This window comes from Pezoporus occidentalis, unplaced genomic scaffold (genome assembly GCF_034315485.1).
Source record: "Pezoporus occidentalis ecotype Australia unplaced genomic scaffold, CSIRO_AGI_Poc_V1 ctg197, whole genome shotgun sequence".
Lineage (NCBI taxonomy): Eukaryota > Metazoa > Chordata > Aves > Psittaciformes > Psittacidae > Pezoporus > Pezoporus occidentalis.
The window spans coordinates 729,602-752,385 of record NW_026913822.1 but is presented as its reverse complement, the minus strand read 5'-3'; the positions used below and the strand labels follow the sequence as shown (position 1 = coordinate 752,385).

General features: G+C 38.3%; 1 protein-coding gene across 3 annotated transcripts in view; it reads right to left on the bottom strand.

Annotated features, from left to right (window-relative positions):
- Positions 1 to 6,595: 6,595 nt before the first annotated feature.
- KIAA0825 (KIAA0825 ortholog) overlaps positions 6,596 to 22,784 on the bottom strand; it is a 247,886-nt gene continuing 231,697 nt past the window's right edge. For 2 of the 3 annotated variants that reach the window (XM_062617491.1, XM_062617492.1), the window contains exon 21: positions 6,596 to 8,555. In XM_062617491.1, coding sequence (XP_062473475.1) covers positions 8,435 to 8,555 — 121 coding nt within the window. In that variant the 3' untranslated portion in view covers positions 6,596 to 8,434. The remainder of the gene's footprint in view (positions 8,556 to 22,784) is intronic. The other variant, XM_062617490.1, reaches the window with a different exon arrangement.

Sequence of the window (22,784 nt, the reverse complement as noted above, 5' to 3'; positions counted from 1 at the left end):
CATTACAGTTATCTTCAGGAACGCACATGGGCACACTGGTAACCATTCATAAGCTGTTTTCTAATGACTGAGTGCTTGTTTTATGGGACTAATTTTAATCAATATATTTATTTACTGGGAGAATTGAAGGGAGATTATGTTTCTAAAAAAGCTGTCCTGAAAAGAAAAAGACCAAGTTACGTGCTTTTGCAGCCAACCTCCACCATGAACTAAGTTTGAAACCTGGGTTTGTCATGGCAGACATGGCATGCTGTTTGTGCTGGTAACTGGAGAAGTTCATACCTATTAAGTATGATCACCATTATACAGTGCCTCATTTTTAGATAGAGAATGGATGTGAATCAGGAATGTGTAGACACCTAGACTGTTGGAGCTTGGGTTGATTTACTGCAGAAATTAGATAACAATCTATTTTAACATTGAAATACTTTCTTCAGTAGGAGATACTATAAAGTATCTACTCAGAGACATTTGCAACCTACTAATAGCTGAAGTTGTCACGGATCTAAAAGGGGTCAATCTGGTAGTCATCAAATTTGCACTAGCCATGAGTGCTCCTTGTCAGCTTAGGGGTAATCATCTAAAAAATTTAGACATACAGTCTTAATTCAGATGATCACTTTATGTTATTAGTACTTGGTAATTGCTACTTCTTCCTGAGACACATGTGATAGAATCACTTTTCCAGGAAAAAGAAAAACATGTTTGGATTTATTTTTGCATACTTGAGTGATTCCTTGCTTTTTAGACTGTTTTTTTATCAGCTCTGTATCATTGTTTTACTTGCTGCAATACTAGCTAACAGTCTATTTTCAGATTCTGTTGCTAAAGAGCAACATTTTACTAATGGGTATTGTAAGATCCTCAGTGACACCCAGCCTATTCAAGGCCTTGCATGCTTTTCTTGTACTGCCTACCTGGCAATATCAGCTGATGTTATCTACTTCCCAAGTGTTGGAGTACAAAGGTAGGGGAAAAAGCAAGCTCACCCTTGTCCATTTTCTGGGCTTTATAGAATCATAGAATAGTTAGGGTTGGAAAGGACCTTAAGATCATTTAGTCCCAACCCCCCTGCCATGGGCAGGGATACCTCACACTAAACCGTATCACCCAAGGCCTCGTCCAACCTGGTCTTGAACACTGCCAGGGATGGAGCATTCACAACCTCCCTGGGCAACCTATTCCAGTGCCTCACCACCGTAACAGGAAAGAATTTACTCCTTATATCCAAGCTAAACTTCCCCTGTTTAAGTATTAACCCATTACCCCTTGTCCTATCACTACAGTCCCTAAGGAAGAGTCCCTCCCCAGCATCCCTATAGGCCCCCTTCAGACACTGGTAGGCTGCTATGAGGTCTCCACACAGCCTTCTCTTCTCCAGGCTGAACAGCCCCAACTTCCTCAGGCTGCCTTCATACGGGAGGTGCTCCAGTCCCCTGATCATACTCGTGGCCCTCTTCTGAACTTGTTCCATGTCCTTTTTATGTTGAGGACACCAGAACTGCACACAATACACCAGGTGAGGTCTCACGAGAGCAGAGTAGAGGGGCAGGATCACCTCCTTCGACCTGCTGGTCATGCACCTTTTGATGCAGCCCAGGATACGGTTGGCTTTCTGGGCTGCAAGCACACACTGCCAGCTCATGTTCATTTTCTCATCAACCAACACCCCCAAGTCCTTCTCCACAGGGCTGCTCTGAATCTCTTCTCTGCCCAACCTGTAGCTGTGCCTGGGATTGCTCCCACCCAGGTGTAGGACCTTGCACTTGCCATAGTTAAACTTCATGAGGTTGACATCAGCCCACCTCAGAAGCATGTCGAGGTCCCTCTGGATGGCATTCCTTCCCTCCAGCGTATCAACCAAACCACACAGCTCGGTGTCATCAGCAAACTTGCTGAGGGCGCACTCAATCCCACTGTCCATGTCAGCGACGAAGATGTTGAACAAGACTGGTCCCAACACCGATCCCTGAGGGACGCCATTCGTTACTGGTCTCCAGCTGGACATTGAGCCATTGACCACAACTCTTTGCGTGTGGCCATCCAGCCAGTTCTTTATCCACAGAGCAGTCCACCTATCAAATTGATGTCTCTCCAATTTAGAGACAAGGATGTCGTGTGGGACAGTGTCGAACGCTTTACACAAGTCCAGGTAGATGACATCAACTGCTCTACCCTTGTCCATCAGTTCTGTAGCCCCATCATAGAAGGCCACCAAATTGGTCAGGCAGGGTTTCCCCTCAGTGAAGCTATGCTGGCTGTCACCAAGCACCTTGCTGTTCTTCATGTGCCTTAGCATGCCTTCCAGGAGAATCTGCTCCAAGATTTTGCCAGGCACAGAGGTGAGACTGACTGGTCTGTAATTCCCCGGGTCATCCATTTTCCCCTTCTTGAAAATGGGGGTTATATTTCCCTTTTTCCAGTCATCGGGAACTTTACCTGACTGCCATGATTTCTCAAATATGATGGCCAGTGCCTTAGCAACTTCATTTGACAGCTCTTTCAGGACCCGCAGATGGATCTCATCAGGACCATGGATTTGACCAGGATTAGAGCTTCTGCTTACATTCATATCACTGTTTACAGCACGGATAGTTACTACAGAGAAGCAATTTTGCACCTGCCTGGACCTCCTCAAGATCTATATGCTCACCTAGAAATCTCCCAGTTGCCATCAGGCTACTGTCTCATTTCATGCCTAATTGGGCAATGAGTCTAATTCGTCAGTCTTTTTGACTGTTGTTTTGGATGTCTGAATAGTGTCTGTCACTAAAAATTATTGCACATTTTTTTAAGGTGTTCCATAAAATTGTTTTATATCAGCATATAATTGATATCTTACTGCAGATGAAACTTTGTAGTATTTTGTGAAGTCCTCCCAGCCAAGAGGGAAATGGAGTATTTCTGTCAGAGGAAGCTAATTGGAAGAAGCCAGACTCATGCCTACCTTGAACTGCTGTGAGGATGTAGAGATGAATTTAAGAACATCAATTTGCCATCGTGCATATTTCCAGAACAAATAGCTTTGTTGCCTGTGGTGTATACAAAATCCCTCTCCCTGAATAAAGCATGATCTCCGGCACACTGTTTGTCAGGACAGCAGTCACTAAAAGTCAGGGCTATCTTTCTCCCCAAATTATCTCTCTCCCTTGCATGTCTGAGTTCTATTACTATTAATGCTCTCTCAATTTTGCCCTCCTTCTAATTCTATTAACCACCTTTCAAAAGTAGCAAGATGTTAAAGATTTGGAGCACTCTGAACTGGGTACTAAACTAATGTAATTAGAGATAGACCATGCTATGAAGTCTTCTATTTAAGCCTGTTTAGTAAAAAGGGTTAAGCACACTAAAACGTTATATGAGAATTAGTTGTGAACATTAGTGATAATGCATAGTTTGCACTATCTGATCCAATTAATATCTACAAATACAAAATTTGCTTTTAGGCTAAATCAGCTGAGCCAACAAGGCCAGCTTTTGCCCATTCAGAAAGGTCTGTTGTACACAAAAGACTTCAATCCTTATTTTTGACTACCTTTCCAGAAGCAGTTAACATGGTCAGATCGCAGTGGTCATGCAACACAGGGCCCACACTGCTGCCAGCAAATCTGTCTCCTTTTGCCTTCATTTATTGAGGCTAGATGTAAATGTGAGATGTTCTTGGATAAACAAGTAGTAACAAAGAGCCAGGACACAAAATAAGAAAGCAAAACATTGTACCTTTATGAACCCATCACTCTCTAAAATGAAATTAATCTTAAGTCAATTTTAGAATGAGCAGAATTTTTTAAAATAATACAGGACTATTGTTTTATTAAGGCAAAGAAAGCAGCAATCTGTTATAGAAGTACTCCTAATTTTACGCACCTTATAATATAAAAATGATCAGCTCTTTCAAGCTTCAATTAAGGGTTTAAGTTTTAAGTAAGCAGTCTTGAGAAATTAATGGTATGTTATTTAGCAATCTTAGTTATACAACTATTATTATTAATGTAATTTTATTGAACAAATACGAATGTTGCAAAAGTATCTATTAAGCATAAGTGATGTTGCCAAAACAATGTTTCTTTTATACCCTGAAGTCTTGTTAATAAGATCACTACATTGCCAACAATCTGAGCCCAGCTGTTTCTCAGTGCGGATTGAGGGACAAGTTCAATTTCAAAACCACATTAGCTTGCATATTCTAAAGTGTGCATATATAAAAAAAAGATTTTGTAAGAAAAAACATCCAAATAAATTATTGTGCAAAGGTTCAGCTTTTATGTTGTTTTCAGATGTTATGTTATATTGTTATGGTTGTTAGTTGGCAGCCAGTCATAAGTGGTGTTCCCTAGGGCTTAATACTGGGGCAAGTTCTCTTTAATATCTTTGTTAATGACCTGGACCAGTGACCGAGGGAACCCTCAGTAAGTCTGCAGGCAACACCAAGTTGTGTGTGAGTGTTGATCTACTTGAGGGTGGGAAGCTCTGCAGAGGGATCTGGACAGGCTGGATTTCTGTGCTGTGGCCAGTGAGATGAGGTTCAACAAGGCAAAGTGCCAGGTCCTGCACTTGGGCCACAACAACCCCCTGCAATGCTCCAGGCTCGGGGAAGAGCGGTGTCCTGGGTTCAGCAGTAGCAGTCATTTTTCTCCTTCTTAGTAGCTGGTGCAGTGCTGTGTTTTGACTTTCAGCCTGGGAACAGAGCTGATAACACCGATGTTTTTAGTTATTGCTCAAATGTTTAGGCTGACCAAGGACTTTGTGAGCCTCATGCTCTGCCAGGGAGGGAAAACCTGGAGGAAGCAGAGACAGGACACCTGACCCAAACTGATCAAAGTATTCCATACCACAGCACGTCGTGCCCAGGATGTAACTGAGAGTTACCCAGAAGGGTGAGCACTGCGGGGTTGGATGAGGTATCGGTTGGTGTTTGGTCGGGCTGGGGGGAGCGAGTTATCGGTTGGCTGGTGGTGAGGTGATGTATTCTCTTCCCTTGTTACCTCCCCTATCATTATTATTATTGGTGGTAGCAGTAGTGGTTTGTGTTATACCTTAGTTACTAAACTGTTCTTACCTCAGCCCGTGGGAGTTGCATTTGTTTTGATTCTCCTCTCTGTTCCTCCGGGAGCAGGGGGAGGGCAAGAAGGGGGGGAAGTGAGTGAATGAGCTGTCTGGCTGTGTTTAAACCACGACAAGTGGCTGGAAAGCTGCTCATGGAAAAGGACCTGGGGGTGCTGACTGATGGAGCCGAACATGAGGCAGCTTGTGCCTAAGCAGGCAAGAAGGCCAGTGGCATCCTGGCCTGTATGAGCACCAGTGTGGCCAGCAGGGCCAGGGCAGTGGAGATCCCCCTGTACTGGGCACTGGTGAGGCCGCACCTTGAATCCTGTGTTCAGTTCTGGGCCCCTCACTACAAGAGAGACATTGAGGTGCTGGAGCCAGGCCAGAGAAAGGCAACGGAGCTGGTGAAGGGCCTGGAGCACAAGTCTGGTGAGGAACGGCTAAGGGAACTGGGGCTGTTCAGCCCAGAGACAAGGAGACCAACAAGACCTTATTGTTCTTTACAGCTACATGAAAGCAGGTTGTAGTGAGGTGGGAGTTGGTCTCTTCTTCCAGGTCACTAGAGACAGGACAAGAAGAAATGGCCTCAGGTTATGCCAGATGAGGTTTAGACTGGACTGTGGGAAAAATTTCTTCAAAAAAAGGGCTACCAAGCACTGGAACAGGCTGCGAAACAGTGGTGGAGTCACTGTCCCTGGAGGTGTTTAAAAGATGTGTAGATGTGTCAGCTGGGGACATGGTTTATTGGTGGCCTTGGCAGTATTGGGTTAACAGTCTGATTCAGTTAGCTTAAAGGTCTTTTCAAACCTAAATGATTCTATGATTCTGATGCTGTTCAGACTAGTTATTCTATCTTGTCAGCTCCACAGTGGTATAGATTATAAGTATACTCTTTATAAGAAAGACAAAATTGTTCTTGTGCTACCCAGTGGGTTACTGCTGGCTTAATTTGCCAGGGAGAGAAGGAAGGAAGGGTCATGAAGAATTTTTTGTTTCGTTTTTGGTTTTTTGGTTTTGTTTATCAGTTTGGTTGGTTGGTTTGCTTTTTAACATGGCTGTCTACAAGTTATATCAGAACCAGGTGTGTTGTGAATTTAAAGGATAATAACCAGTTTGGACAGTCCCATTTCAGAGTAAGTGAGGGGTTTTATTCTGGATTAGTTTAATTCACTTGCAAAGTTTATCCTATTCAGAATAAGTGTTTCCCAGAAGGAAAGATTTGTCACAGAAAGTATTTCAGTGAGTTTCACCACATGAACAGAAATTAGAATCATAGAATAGTTAGGGTTGGAAAGGACCTTAAGATCATCTAGTTCCACCCCCCCTGCCATGGGCAGGGATACCTCACACTAAACCATCACTCCCAAGGCTCTGTCCAACCTGGCCTTGAACACTGCCAGGGATGGAGCATTCACAACCTCCCTGGGCAACCCATTCCAGTGCCTCACCACTCTTAACAGTAAAGAACATCTTCGTTACATCTAATCTAAACTTCCCCTGTTTAAGTACTAACCCGTTACCCCTTGTCCTATCACTACAGTCCCTAATGAAGAGTCCCTCCCCAGCATCCTTATAAGCCCCCTTCAGATACTGGAAGGCTGCTATGACCTGTCCACACAGCCTTCTCTTCTCCAGGCTGAACAGCCCCAACTCTCTCAGCCTAAAAAATTCACTTCATGTGACAAAAAAAAAATACAAAAAAATAGTTATGTGCAATAGATTTTGATAAAGTAGGAAAGAATATTCTGAACTCCAACTTCTACATGCACTAACACATTATTGGTATGTTTGCCGCGTTTGTCAGAATACTATACCTGCCATCATAGGTAATCCCTGTAGCCACGTTTTAAGCCTTAAGATCACAACTAATCTTCAAACATGAAATACAAAGCAAAGAAAAATTGTTTTTACATTTAATTGCATCTTTATGATCTGAAATGACTATATCAGCATCAGAGGAAAAAGTCTGGTTATTCATTAAGTAATACTTTTAGCATTTCTGAAGCACCAGTGCCTCACAGTCCTTTTGTTGATACAGTGCTGGAACAAGATCTTTGGAGATTTGTGAGATGCAGTGGTCTCTATTTTCATTTGAAATGGTCTGATATTTTATACACATGATAAAAAAAAAAGAGCAATCAAGAGGAGGAAAAACTGTGTTTCAGATGAGAACCTACAGCAGCTTTAGCATTATGGTTTTCTATGATGCTGCTGAAGTCTTTAGGAAAAAAAAGCTGCCTTCCTCCTATTCAGGTGGTCTGAGTTATGTCCATGATAGCATCTGTGAGAAGATGTGATGAGAACAGGAATAGCTGCAGCTAAGATTGCAGCCTTAGTAAGATCATGTCAGGGTCCTTCATCAGGCACAGGAAACAGTTCCCTTGGACTTTCAGTGCAAGAACCAAATAAAAAATTGATGGATTATTTCTCCAGAGCTAAGGAAAAATTAACTTGTATATTTCTGTATAAAAAAATAATGTTGTAATAGCCCGCTAACTCAGCTATTTTTACTCTTTGAGGAAGAACTTTTACTGGAAAGAAAAACATTTAATATTTGGAAAATCTGAATATTAGGCAGGCCTCACTATGAAAATGAAATTTTACTATATCAGAAATAAATATTACATTCTTAATAATTTTCTCTTCTCAGTTCAATGTATAGGCAGTCCTTTGAGCAGTGCCTGTGACTCCTTTTATAATATGCACAGTTAAGCATATTATAAAAATATGCTTCTCAAAACTTTTAAAAGTTGCTAACAAGTTTCTCTAAAATATGTCTTTTAAGCCATAACATACACTGGATGTTAAGTTAGGGTGTGCAAGTGCAATTAAAGTGATGTGATTTTGCTTGGGAATAATGGCCAAGCATACTCATCCCAGAGCAATTCACAAAGGACTGCAGGCCCATGTCCTGTGCCTGTCCTTTTTCATATACTTTGGATGATTAAATGGCAGGACACAAGCACCAAGGGAGAGAAAATGTCCCTGAGCAACCCTAACTGGGGCAGTCTGACTGACTCCAAAATGGCTGATAGAAGCATAGCACGGGTGTTTGCTCAGTACATTTCCAAAGTTGCATTATTTTCAGAGTGAGCTTTATACTTCTAAAACAGTTCTTGGTTTGTCATTCACGTTCATGCCTCCTCAGTATTGAGATACACCCCTCCTAGTTTTGTGACATTGACATTTTCATATATGGTTGCTCACCTGATGCAAATGTGAACAATTGCTGCCTGTATGGGGTAACTAGGCAATAACAGGGGAACATTCTTTACTTTAAGACTCCTACTCAACATATATATTCCTGAGCTTTCTAGTCCCGTCAGTTATAACTAAGCCATTAAATTAAACTATGGTGAATTCAGAAAAAGGTGATACCCAAAACCTGTCAAGGTAATCGTTCTTTTTCCTCTGACGTAGGAGTGCTTTGTGTCAAATAAACATTTTTTAAGTGTTCCACCATAACTTTCTCCTCATCTTCAAGATCTGCACCTTCTTTCATCTCCCACCTAAAAGAAAGAGAACTTATTAATTTTTTAATGTGTTTTAGACCCGTCTTTAGAACAAGCAAGTCAATACAAAAGTGAGTTATAGAATATATAACTCCCCAAATTCTTTCCCCACACAACTAGCATGGCCAATTGAAACAAATTGTCAAATCTCGCATTTACTGTGATAGTACTTTAAAAATCTCACCAAAAAATCTCACATTTATTGTGATAGTACTTTATTTTTCTTATCACACATGTTGGTAGATGTGGAAGCACAGTAAAAATAGCAGAGAAAAATTGGAAGAGCTAGCAAGCATTTTGGAAGCTTAGCAGGTGCTCTCAACACTCTATAGGTTTGTAGTGAAAACTCAAACACCACGTGATGATCAGCCCAAATATTTAATGTGAATGGTCATAATTTTCTCTCAGGGACAATACTATATTATAAAACACCAAAAAACTGACTGGCTCATTATTTCGTCAATCATCAGGTATACCTATCATACCAAGAAATAAATATCAGATTCTTCCCTTTCTCCATGTGAATACTGAGTTCTAGTTTAGGATAAAGTAGTAATATCATTAAATCTGAAAAACTGAAAAAATAAAACAATATGGAGCCAATTTTGTTTTTCTTTAGTAGCTGATTAAATATAAAACCTTAAAAGTCACACAGGATTCCCTTGCAGAAAATCAGGATAACAATTGCATAAATAATGCTGATATATAGTTAGCTAAACTTTGTATCACTGTAATTATTCCTATGTAATGTGACACTGTCTTACAAATTTTGTGGATTTTAAGGGTTTGCTATCCCTTTAATATATCTCTTTCTGTTCTAAGTAGATAGTAAAGTGTAGGTTCCCAGTTCAGACCAGCTGAAGACAAAAGGTAATGCATGAATACTGAATACAGAAATAATATTTTCAAGTATTAAATCCAGTGGATATAAATGAGCATAGGATGATCCTGTAAAGTAGGAGAGATGTAGAGGAGCATCAGAATAAAGACTGCTTTTATGAAACTCATGTCAGGAGCAATACCTTAGTCCTGTTCTCACATACATTAGGTTCTCATTCAGACTGCAGAAACCAAAAGCCATATACAAGTTTAGATTGGTGAATAAATCAAATGTAATACAGAATGTTGAGAGTTCATCATATTTGCAAAAGAGGACAATCGATATTTGCAATAAAGCGTGGGATGTACTTTTTATAACTGTGTTTAAAAGCTTACTAAAACCAGAAAAAAGAACAAGTGCTCTGTAGTACAATCTGATAATTAAAACACAGTCAGGAAAAATATATTCAATGAACACGTACGAATTAGCATATATCCATCATACTTTTACCTTAAAAACTGAATGTGACAACCCACATTATCGCCTCAATTGATGAGTATCAGAACAAGCAAAGCATACTATGAATAAAATTATAAACACTATGTCTATGATCAGAGTTTTGCAGCAATTTGCAGCAATCCCACTCATGTACAACCACTATCATACTTAGCCTGATCTGATTATTAATATTAGGTAAAATTAGTTATTATAACCATCTGCTTCGTTCTCTGTTTTATGATATATTTATAATATCTGGCTACATGAGCCCTCAGCATGGTTACTTCTGCAAGCATCCCAGGGTGAATGCTGTCAAACAGGGTGACCAGTTTCCCTTTTTCCTTTTGCTAATGGACTAAGGCGCCTCTCCAAAGCCAGGATGAAATTGTATAAGCCTTAATTTGAATTTATGGTCCTCAGAGTCATTCCAAACCACCACTTCACCAATTGAATTGATTCATTTTAATTAATTTGATTTGTTGCATATTTTTGAGTAGAGGAGCTTTTTGCTTAGTGTCCTGGGTTCAGCAGTAGCAGTCATTTTTCCCCTTCTTGGTGGCTGGTGCAGTGCAGTGTTTTGACTTTCAGCTCGGGAACAGAGCTGATAACAAGGATGTTTAGGTTTGGCCAAGGACTTTGTGAGCCTCATGCTCTGCCAGGGAGGAGGGGAAGCCAGGAGGAAGCAGAGACAGGACACCTGACCCAAACTGACCAAAGAGGTATTCCATACCACAGCACGTCATGCCCAGGATGTAACTGGGAGTTAGCCGGAAGGGCTGGGAGACTGCAGGGTTGGAGGAGGTATCGGTCGGAGCTTGGTCGGGCTGGGGGGGGCGAGTTATCGGTCGGCTGGTGGTGAGATGATGTATTCTCTTCCCTTGTTATTTCCTTTATCATTATTATCATTGGTGGTAGCAGTAGTGATTTGTGTTATACCTTAGTTACTAAACTGTTCTTATCTCAACCCGTGGGAGTTGCATTCTTTTCGATTCTCCTCTCCGTCCCTCCGGGAGCAGGGGGAGGCCAAGAAAGGGGGGGAAGTGAGCAAACAAATTACCTGACTGGGTTTAAACCACGACACTTAGAAAGATGACAATGAAATGAAAGCTTTTTGCTTAGAAAGATGAAAATGCTAAATTAAATACATTCAAAACAGTTATTGCTGGAGGTGTAACACAGAAATCTAGCACACTTGGCTAAAGGAAGCTTAATAATAAATAAGCAGATTCCTTTTAAAAATAGTGCCTTCATACTTGTCAGCACATTTCATTGAAACTTAAAATTTAGCATTGGTAAAAATCTTCAATGTCATCCAGTTTGGACATTCTCTAGTGTTGACTTTATATCAAGTTATTACTAATACATTGCATTATCATTCTAGCAAAAAGTAGTCTATTTTTAAAGCATTTAAGCAGGTCCAATGAGGATTAGAATGTCTTCTATGCATTCACTTAACGGTATCCATGAATTAAAGATCTATGAAATGAGCTTGACAAACACCTGGTCCCTCATCTAGTGTAGAAATTTTGCCACTCATAGGCCTAAAGTCTGAGGACATTATTTTTTTCTAAAAGACTACTAGACAGTAAACGAGAAGGCTACAGAATATCTTTGCTCTCCTAAATGGGATGGGAAATCAGGTGTTTGAGTTCAAATGGAAAAAGAATCAATACTTCCTATTCAAAAATTTGTCCAAAATCGAACATATTTTTACTAGCCTATCTAAAATGTCGCAGTTGTTTTGGCAACAGTAATTGGTACAAATCCAACTAGCCAGTTCAAGAAATGTGAATGAAATTATCATCCTGAATAACTTTCAAAATGCAAGCTTCATCAGTTGAACAGCCAACATGCACACCTCTGTTCTTTCAAATTATTAGTAGTGTGGCTCTTAGAGAAAATTTCCAAATACATAGGTGGCATGTATTTTTAATCTGTGTCTTGACTGAAGATTAAATAAAATCAGCATTTCAAAAGGGTACTGAAATTATATGAACCAATCCATCACATCACTGTCTACATTTTGCTTGGAGTTCATATGAGCCCAACTTTCCATATATTCTTCAGAGTTAAAAAGAAAGCATATGTTTAGAATAAAATCACCTTTGTAATTTTTAGGGTAGCATTGCAAGTATTCAGGCCAGTGTATTCAGGCCAATGCTACTTGTATGCTTACAGAATTAAGTGTTCAAAAAAAATTTGAAATTTATTTAACAGCAGTTAATTAAATATGAAACCTTAAGAGTCACACAGTACTCCCTTGCAGAAAATCAGGATAATAAATGCAGAAATAATGCTGATGCATAGTCAGCTAAACTCTGTATCACTCTAATTATGCCTACATAATATGTTCACCTGAATTGCTTTTATCTGTATGCTGTTCCTTTCTGTGTCGCAGGAGGCTGACAAAGGGGTAAAAAAAAAAAACATTAGCCGTAAACATTTTTTTTTTTTTTTCAGACAGATAGAGCAAACCAGGTCAGCACAGATAAATACAGGAATCACAAGTTTTCTGCTGGTCAGTCTAGACCTTAGATCATGAGGTCAAAGCGGATAACTAGCTCTTGGAGGGCTTCTGGTTCTTTTCATAAAAAAAATGCAAGAGGGGCAGAAGTCTTGTCTTGCACATCTGCAAGATAACAAAGTGCAAGGGGAGAAATATTCAGTGCCCTAAGAAGATCCAGTAATTCCAGCTGTCTCCATGTGCTATCCTTGCTTATAATTAGCACCAACATATCCATTTATATAAATGAGTATGCAGGACTATGTTTTGTGATACTCTTGTCTCTCCACTATACTGAATTATAAAAGGTAAAGAAACAGTAAATGTGTTTGCAGAGGTGCAGAGGAAAATCTTCTGTGCATATGCTAAAAAACATGCTGGACATTTTAGCAGGGCTGGCTTTAATACAGGGTGATACATTTGCTGCTTTGATTTTCTGTTGCAATATTGCATATATTTTGTAAATTATATTCCTATGAAGGCACTTTTTAAAAACCATAATAGGCACTATATATTACATTTAGCTGCTTGTTACAGATCAAAAGGAAGTATATACATTTCATAGCAAAGTTGAAGTCTATTAAATCAGAAATAAAATACATACAGTAGTATGTGTATAGGGATTACCCAAAGTGACACAGATTTTACCTGTAGCAGATTGCCACATTTTAAGAAGTCCCATTAATAAGTTTACTTTAATAGCTACTCTTTGATTAGTTACTAAGATTGTTTATTACAGTTCATCAGTTATAACAAGGATGTAAAAATTAAAGGAAAAAAATATGCAAAAATTTACAAGCAATAATAAATGTGAACAAAATTGAAATAAAATCTAAGAGTACTTTTAAACTCAGAATTCTTTTCACATTTAGAAAACTACTTATTAATATAGTTGAGAGATTAACCATACCCTTTTCTAAAGCTTATACAAAACAATGTCTAAAAGTGAACAGTTTATAGAAGGGGTCACCCTAATATAATTTTATAGTGGTATTTTATGTATTGCTAGTAGTGCTTGTGTAGTATTTTGATATCTATTGCATTCCTTAAGGTCCTGAAAAATGCCACATAATGTAGAACTTTATACAAGGAAGGAAAAAAGAAATCAATGCCATCTTTGTTATTTCCTATGAAATAGCTAATATCTCAGGTCCTCTTTCAGGGAAGTGTTGGCAAATGATGAGACTATAACTGTATAGCTGTATATTAGATAGCTGAAAATATAAATTTCAATACTGAACAATAGCTGTACTTAACAGTTGCTATGCATCAAACACCAGCAATGTATTTGATACTGTGCTAAGATGTCATAATTCACATCTAATCTAAATCAAAGTGCCATTCAAACATCCTAACATAGGTAAATGTTCAGAATTCAAGCACCACAAGCTCTTAAGCTTATCTAGTTTTAATGTGGTGAATTACCACTGGAAAACTTCACTGTTTTCAAGAGGAATTTTAATAACAACGGTGAGCCTGAATAGAGAAAGTCCCTTTTTGCCAAATATTCTATAAGAAAGCAAACGTGGGAAAAGAACACAAAAAAGGTGCATAAACTTATGTTGCATTCCCTTTTATCTTTATGTGACTTTAGAGTCGTTTCAGGTAATTTACATTAAATATTTTCCACATACCTTCAATTTCTCCAATAAACTGGTTTGCTGTAATTTTCAAACTTCTGTCTAAATGCATTAATTTATACATAACACTGTAAACTGAAGGAGGCAAAAGAAAGCAAGAGTTTGTGCATAATAAACTAATCAATGCAATTTTCTGAAATTGATATGAAATTCATCCCATTGTTTAGTAGGTGCAGATTTTCTGCAGGGGACTTAACCCTAATGTGCACTGCCAGCTGTGGCATGTTCTCTTACACTCTGTGCTTGCAGCTGTGGAGCCCTACCAGTTCAGCTGGTCCTGGGGTCCCTTTCTGTTTAAAGATTATTTTTCATGGGCAGGTATTTCTTGCAGCATTTTAAACTTGAGTAGACTTGAAACGATTGCATTTTCTCCAAAAGACATCTCCATACTTGCCCTTATGCTTGCTCCTTGAAGAATATAATTTTAATAAACATTATTAGTGGCTTTATGAAGATGAGACTGACCATGTCTTTCCCAGCCATTGACAGAGAGAGAAAAAGTGACAAACCAGGTATGAAGCAGACAGGCGCTTTGGTGTTTTGTTTTTGCCTTCTGCAAACTCCAGCCTACTCATAGGCCATCATCTCACGTCCTGTTCTCATACAGGACCTTTACTGCATTCAAACATCTTTGGCTGAAGCAATCATTATGCCTTTGTGCTGGAGTATACTGATATACCTGAGATGGAAAGTGATAGAGTTTGGTATTTTTGTACAGTTCTCAAGATTTCTTATGATAGATCAATATGTTTGAATTTCCACGTATTTTTTAATTTTCAATAAAAAGTAAACTTACACATTTAAATGTCATGGAATACTGCCAGTAAAGCCAGTAGTGTTCTTTTACACTGAACTGTAACTGGTAGAGAAATGATGCAGTTAAATAAAATACAACACCTTGCTACCAGCTCATGGAGCATTTTAATGAATTGCCTTTTGCTTCCTGAAGTTCATGACAGACACAGCTGTGGATTAAGCTCTTGCAAACAGTGATATAATTGTTCTATCAATGTCCAGCATGTTATAATTCACCACAAGACAAGAAATTTCAGCATCTGCTATCTCATTTGCCATTTTTAGGTAATAGAAGAATATAAATTTCTGTAAGTTTCACTTAATATTTCAGTTATAAATACACTTTTTTTTTTTAACATGAGAAATTATAGATCAGGAAACACATTTACATCAATGTTAGACAGCCAACTAAATCCAAATTTTGTCCATAGTCTCAAGTCCTGAAAAATCTTTCTGTTTCTATGTGGGGCAATATTTTACTTTTTTTTCTAATGGTAATATTAAACTAAAAGGTAAGTCTGTGGTAGTTTAATCAGATTGCATTTGATTAAAAGTATTTAGTTAGGATTGTAACTAACAGTTTAACTCCTTAAGTACTAACTGTTCAAAAAATGTCTGCTTTGTTTCAGAAATTTATGTAATAAGTTTTTCTGATTTTTTAATCTCTCTTTAATCCATCTACTAAACACATACTCCCTTGAAAAACAGTAAAAAAAGAGGGGGCCAGACAGCCATCAAATATGCAACTACTGCACTACAGAACAAAGAACAAACACTGCATGTAAAGGTTCTGGTAGTGATATCCAGCCTGAAATCACACAACTGGGACAACATCTCTATGTCTACCTAACACAAAATAGTTCACTTGTTTTTATTCATCCAAAATTATCAATCCTCCCCTGTATTGGTAAGTTGTATTGCTTCCAGGACAGTCTATGTGAAAATCAGTGTTCATCATATTCAGAAATAAATAAAACCTAAAAATGTCAGTACAATTTTGCCAAATTCCTCTCTTACATATACACAAATGTCAGGAGAAACGCCCTCCCAGAGTTTTACCAATGAATAAAATAATACTTATTTACTAGAGGATATGCAGGAAGACACCATGAGAATTATTATTTATGTTTTTAATTATCTATATGCCATTAGAATGGGAATGAGGAAAAAAATAAAGTAAGACAGAGCTCTGAGGGATGAACAGAGTTGCTCCTAATTCCAAAGAGCAAGCCAAAAGAAGAAACACTATTTCGATCTACTGAAGATATCGGTACATGGGAAACACTGTAAAAAGTATGCCATGAGAAGAGAATGAAGCTCTGAATCACAGGTTAACCTGTCCCAGCTCTGAAGTTAAGACATTATAAGGATATTTAAGAAGTTTTGAACTGAAATAGAAACTGCAGAAGTGTTGGAATGAAATTATGAAAGACACTTTTCCAGGGCAAGAATACAGCTACAAAGGATGTTATCGAGGGCAGAGGAAGGCAACACAGAAAAATTTTTAGAAACTTTCCAGATACAATAAGGAAGGAGAGGCAGTATTTACCGAGCCTCCCTGTTACTGGGGGCTATCACACATCCCATATTTTAAAATCTTTTTTTTTGTTCACAATTTTAACACAATAGAAAATTGGAAAGGTCTACAACCTCAACATTTCAGTTGGTTTTTAAAAAAAAACAGTAAGTTAAATTTCCATTTTTCAGTGCATTCTTACAAGTCTTTATTAACTGCAGAGCTTTAAATAATGGACATTTGAGAGAATTCAGCTCACACTGACCTAGGTTTGCTGAAGCTGTCACCACATCTTATCTGCAGATACTCCAGTTTGTTAGGTTTCTGTGGCAGCAGGATGTCTCTTGAATTTTATTTTCAGGTTTCTGAGATTTCTTTTTTTAAACACAGACTGTGTACTGCTTCTCTAGGTCCAACATCATTTACCTCACAATAATGTACTATATAAAGCATAATATATTACAGTACAATATATAATACAATACATAATATATAGCTTATAATGGATAATACATAATGCATACAATATGCTATATTAATAATAATAATAATAAAAATACCAACACTAATATTAATACTAATAATGTAATAATATTGTAATAATGTCAAGACCAGGTTGGAAGGGGCTTAGAGCAACCTGGTCTAGGGCAAGATGTCCCTGCCCATGGCAGAGGGTTGGAATTAAATGAGCAAACCCTTCTGTAAATCTAGGATTCTAGGAATCTGTGATTGTCGATGTCATAGTGTGTCACAAACCAGAAAGATGCTTTTAATAAAGGTTTGTTAAGTATGTGTCCAGCTTGGGTGAGAAAACTTAAATATGTGTATGCATATATGTACATATGATGCATCTAATTAATTAATGATAAGAGACACTGATAGAGAAAAGGGAATATACTAAACAACAGAAGGCTAATATGTACACTTCTGAGAGTGACAAGCTGTCAGAAAATGAACACAACTACAGTGAAATGAAACCAGATGTTTCAGGCACCTAGATATTTACTCCCAAGAGCACTTGAGATTTTAATTTGCATAAATCCTAAAGTAAGAAAGGAGAGAAATCATGAATTTCTAACAGTTTTCTTCCACACTGATCTGATACACTAATACTCCTCTTGGACTAAGGCATATGAATTCCCATATGGCTTCTTGTGTCCCACACCTTCTCCTCTTGCCTTTCCGTCACTTCAGTGTAAGTCTTTGAGAAGGGACTTGTTATTGCATCTCAGTGGATTTTGGGGTGACTTACATGCTGGAATCCATAAAGAATAAAAGGCGTATAGAAATATACATATATCAGCAGGATCCCAGAACTATAATGCTTTAATGGGATGAAGCAAATGCTGACACCTGAGCTAGCAGTTGTACAGGAGATGCCTGTCACTCCCTCCTTTGCAATTTAATAAATACAGCTTTTTATCCTAATAATTGGTGAAAAATATTGGCTGAAAGATTTTGAGTAACGGCAGATTTTAAGTTACTTTTCACTGCTGAGCAACTTTAATTAAGGTGAACCTTATAAATTTAAATTCAATGTGCAAACATTCTATAGCAATGTTTTATAAGTAAATGATATAAGGTCTTGTTGAAAATAGCATTTCGATATGTTTTCTTTTTTATTTCAGAAATTTATTTAACTGACATTTTTGGCTTTTCAGATAACCAAGTATGTGTAAAGGATTTTGTGTTTAAAACAAAGCATTTTGATTTTTGCTGTTGCTTTTAAAATAAGTTTAAAAAAAAAAGCCCTCAACAAATAACAATAACGATAATACACAGACCTTCAGTTTGCTGGACTTGTGCTTTACTCAGATTTGGAGCAAATCGCATTCTCTGTTAGTGTAACTTATAATCTTAAACAAAGTTTATTCACAAAGGATGATTTCTTATAATGACATCACAGAAATAATTGTGCTCAGATCACATGTGCTTGTTGCCTACAGATTCTATCCTGTCCCCATTAATTTGTTTCTTCTTTAGACCATCCCAAAAGCCTTTAGTGTATGCATGAAGTTGTTTATCTGAATATCTGAATTAGGAACACTGTATGCTTGATTGTGCAAACACATATATATGCATACAGCGTACCTATATATACCTATATATATACATATTACATATACTCATGCTATTAACAGAGTAATGAATGAAGGCATTCAAGATGGCAGTTCTTATGGAAGAATGGGATCAATAACACTGTGTCTACACTAAGTACTTGGAGGTGAATATACAAAGCATTCACATTTTCAGTCATTTTAAATAACTTGGTAGTCAGTACATAAAATTAATTATTTTAAGCATTAATGTATTTTTAAAAGAAAATTAAGAGGCTCAAATTCACAAAAGTTAGTGTCTTATAATTACAGTGCTGGCAACATTTCTATTCAGTAAATATAAGTTTTACCTGCATATGTTTACATGGTAGAGTTTAGGAACCAAAACTGCCTCTACTAAAAAAATCCTGCTCTTCACATCATGCACTGGTTGTTCCCTTTCTTCACCCCTCCCCTTTTTATTTCAATTTAAAAAGGCTTTCCATAGTGAATGTTGAAAGCCCAATGTAAATACTTTAAAGGATTAAGCTTTCAAATATGGTTACTGTGGCATATATATGTTCTGTAAATACAATCATAAGATATATCTGCAGAGAAATTATATTTGATAATTTGACAGCTTTGTGGCTTAGGAATATAAAAAATTCATATTTTGTCAACAAGAAACTTCCTCCATTTGTTAAAATGGGGCTATTATAATAGCATAGAAAGATGAATAATTTGAAAACACAGATTACTGTGGGACTAGTGTAATCCCCTACTTTTCTTAATGCATTTAATTTTAAAAAATATTTCTTTTCTTTCTTTTAGAAGAATCCCTCTCAGTTCATAACTTGCAGAAAAAAATGTGCAGCCTAAGCAGAAAGTTTAGGGGAACCAGGAAGCTGTTTTTTATTGGTACCAATAGGTTTTGGACAAATGATAGGCTGCTGAAAAAGCCTACGTCCTTTCAGTGTTCATACCAAAGAAAAACCCATCTCTGCCTGGCCTGTGGCCAGAATTCCTCCATGTCCCAGAAGGACCAGGGATGCCCCATCCTGGGATATGGTAGGTGTCAAAGGCTGTGTTTATCTCAAGCAGGACCACCTGGAGCAGGTTGCTCAGGGCTGTGTCCCATTGGAGCATCTCCAAGGACAGACACACTTCCTCAGACAACCTGGTCCAGAGCCAGACCACCCCTGGAGGAAAAACAAGTTTTTTTCTTCTGTTTAGACAGAATTTCCTGCATTCCTGTTGTGCCCATTGCCTCTGTCCTGTCACTGGACACCACTGAGAAGAAACCATCATCTTCACTCCTTTCATCAGGAGTCCATACTCAAGGTTAAGGTCCCAGTGAGCCATCTCTTCTCCAGGTCAAGCAGTCCCAGGTCTTGAAGCCTCCCTTCATTTCATTTTATTTCCCCATACCATGTGGAGCTACCCCAGATGGCACAAAAACACCATGTCTCCTTCACACCTGTAGGAACCCGAGAAGGCAGCCTCACCAAAGGAGACATTACCCCAACATTAGTGCTGTCCCTTATGGCATAGTTGTCCCTTGTGCAGTTGCAGCTGCATCTTGCCATGACTACTATGCATTTGTGTAACTAAACATGGCATTGTTGTATATTTCTATGTGGCATGACAGAGTGTTGTAGATAGATGTCAGTGACAGCACTCTGTGTGAGCTGCTCCCTGCTCTCTTATGTGGTATTGGCACAAGTGAAGGAGGCCATAGCTGCCCTGATGAGGGCAGGCTTTAAGTTGTTCAGATAACTTTAATATTGGCATTTTACACATTCTAAACCTTCAGCTTGCAATCTGAATTATCTTTGAAGATGGTACATTTATACACTACCTTAAAAGTATAGAGTGCCTTATTGAAAATGCTGACAACAATCCAATACAGAATATTGCAAGATGGTACACAACCAGAACCACCCTAGAGGGAATATAATCCCAATACCATGTGTAAATAAAATCACATGGTATTTTTATCCTAAGGTGGTATTAAAAGGACTACCTACACATATTTCAGTATAATCCAGCTGCCACTGGAATGCACCTATTTCACTCCTGGCTGGTATATTTTCTGGCATGACCATATGGTTTTCAGTAAGGCTTCCCAGGGGAAGGTGTAGTCAGGCAGGGAAAAGTCCCAGGCTTGGTGGTGGGGGAAGTTGGTTTTCTGGGTGTCCTGGCCTCCTGCCCAGCTCAGAACTCTGGGGGAGGAAAATTCTCTTGTTTAGACAACAGTGGTCACAGGTCTTCTGCCATGTGTCAAATGCTCCTACTAGTGAATAAAAGCCCCCATAACTTCCCAAGGCTTTGGATGAGCTTGTAGGAACAACGTCCAACAACTTAATTTGAGTCACTTCTACGCTGAGAGTAGGAAGGACATTGCCTTTACATGACTTTGTCCATGCAAATTATCCCTATGTAGAAAAATCAAAGTTATTATAACTTTTGTAATAGCTAAAATACTGAAGTAAACCAGCCAAAACCAGGCACCTGTACTGCGCATCAGTACTTTATTTCCCTTTCTGACACTTGCAGGGTGAAGTGATCCCTCCAGTAAAGAAGAGCATGTGAGTAGTGCCTGTATGTCTTTTCCTATAGAAAATGGATGATAGCATAACAAAATCTACAATCATGTTTTTCAATTCTGAAGAGCATTCTTGAAAGGCCACTATATGGCATCTGTGCACTATATGGCCTGACCATTAATAGCTAATACTGAGTCAGGATGAACTCTTTAATGGTAGAGATTGGGAAAGAATATACCCAAAATAAAACAAAATACGAGATGAAAAAAGAATTTAACAAGCCCAGAAGCCTAGCAGTTGCTTCTTATTTTATTTTCAAAATTTAGTAACTGGTTGTACAACCTTGCTCTCCCTGAGGATTACTGGGGCCAGACTGAAAATGCACTAACCAATTGATGCATCCCAAAGAAGAATCATAAAATCTGTAGGTAAAAATCTACATAGCCTAACAAATCAATATTAGACTAGCAAATAGTTGAATAAGCAAATACAGAGGAGGACATGAAGATAACAGAAACAGGATCCCTGTCCACAGTGTGTTTCACTGTTTGTCATTTAGTTCTTTCAGTCCTGTATTGCAACTGTTTACAGAAAAGTTAATGCAAAGTAAATAAATAAATAGTTCATGTTTGGAGCTGAAAAACTAGTAATTTTCCCCACTTCATTCCATGCAAGGTAATATTGCCTGTATCAGCGTTACCTAATACAAGCAGAAATAAGAAAGCCACAAAGGCCGAGAAAAGAAAGGTAAGTGAAAAGACTGAAATTATTGGAAATCAGTCATGCAACCAACGTCTTGCAACCAAGGTAAAGGCAAGAGCTAGAAGAAATTCCCCAATAGCTCTCCTGAATAAATTGAGAAGAGCTTTTCTTTCTCTGCTAAGATCAGGTCCATTCCTTACACTGTTGTTAACTGGAGAAAGATGTATAAACAAAGACAGTTTTCTTTGGCTTTGACCCATTACAAAGACTGGTGACTCTACAGAATGGCACACCGAGCTCTGGTATATGTAAACTGATCTTGAGAAAAGCATCTATGAAAAGTTAATTTTGTAAATCTGCATATTAAATACATTTTAAGATCGTGTTGATTAATGAATTTAGTCAATATGCATACACATGTGTCCTGCGTTCAGCAGTAGCAGTCATTTTTCTCCTTCTTAGTAGCTGGTGCAGCGCTGTGTTTTGACTTTTGGCTGGGGAACAGAGCTGATAACACTGATGTTTTAGTCTGACCTAGGACTTTCTGAGCCTCATGCTCTGCCAGGGAGGAGGGGAAGCCGGGAGGAAGCAGAGACAGGACAGCTGACCCAAACTGACCAAAGAAGTATTCCATACCACAACACATCATGCCCGGGATGTAACTGAGAGTTACCCAGAAGGGTGAGGACTCTGGGGTTGGATGAGATATCAGTTGGTATTTCGTCGGGCTGGGGAGGGCGAGTTATTGGTCGGCTGGTGCTGAGGTGTTGTATTCTCTTCCCTTGTTACTTCCCTTATCATTATTATTATTGATGGTAGCAGTAGTGATTTGTGTTATACCTTGGTTACTAAACTGTTCTTAACCCATGGGAGCTGCATTCTTTTCCATTCTCCTCTCTGTCCCTCCGGGAATAGGGGTAGGGAAAGAAGCGGGGGGAGTGAGTGAACGAGCTGCCTGACTGGTTTTAAACCACGACAACATGGAAATCTTTTAACTTTAAACAGTGTTTACTATATTGCAAGATACATATTTAGAATAGTTGTTAAATAGGGAATTGATTAAACAGAAATACTACGTGATGAAATGTCTTAATATAACTCATATTTACTGTTGCTTTTTCCCACTCCTCCATACCTTGAAAGTTAAATACTACTGTACAAATATTGTTT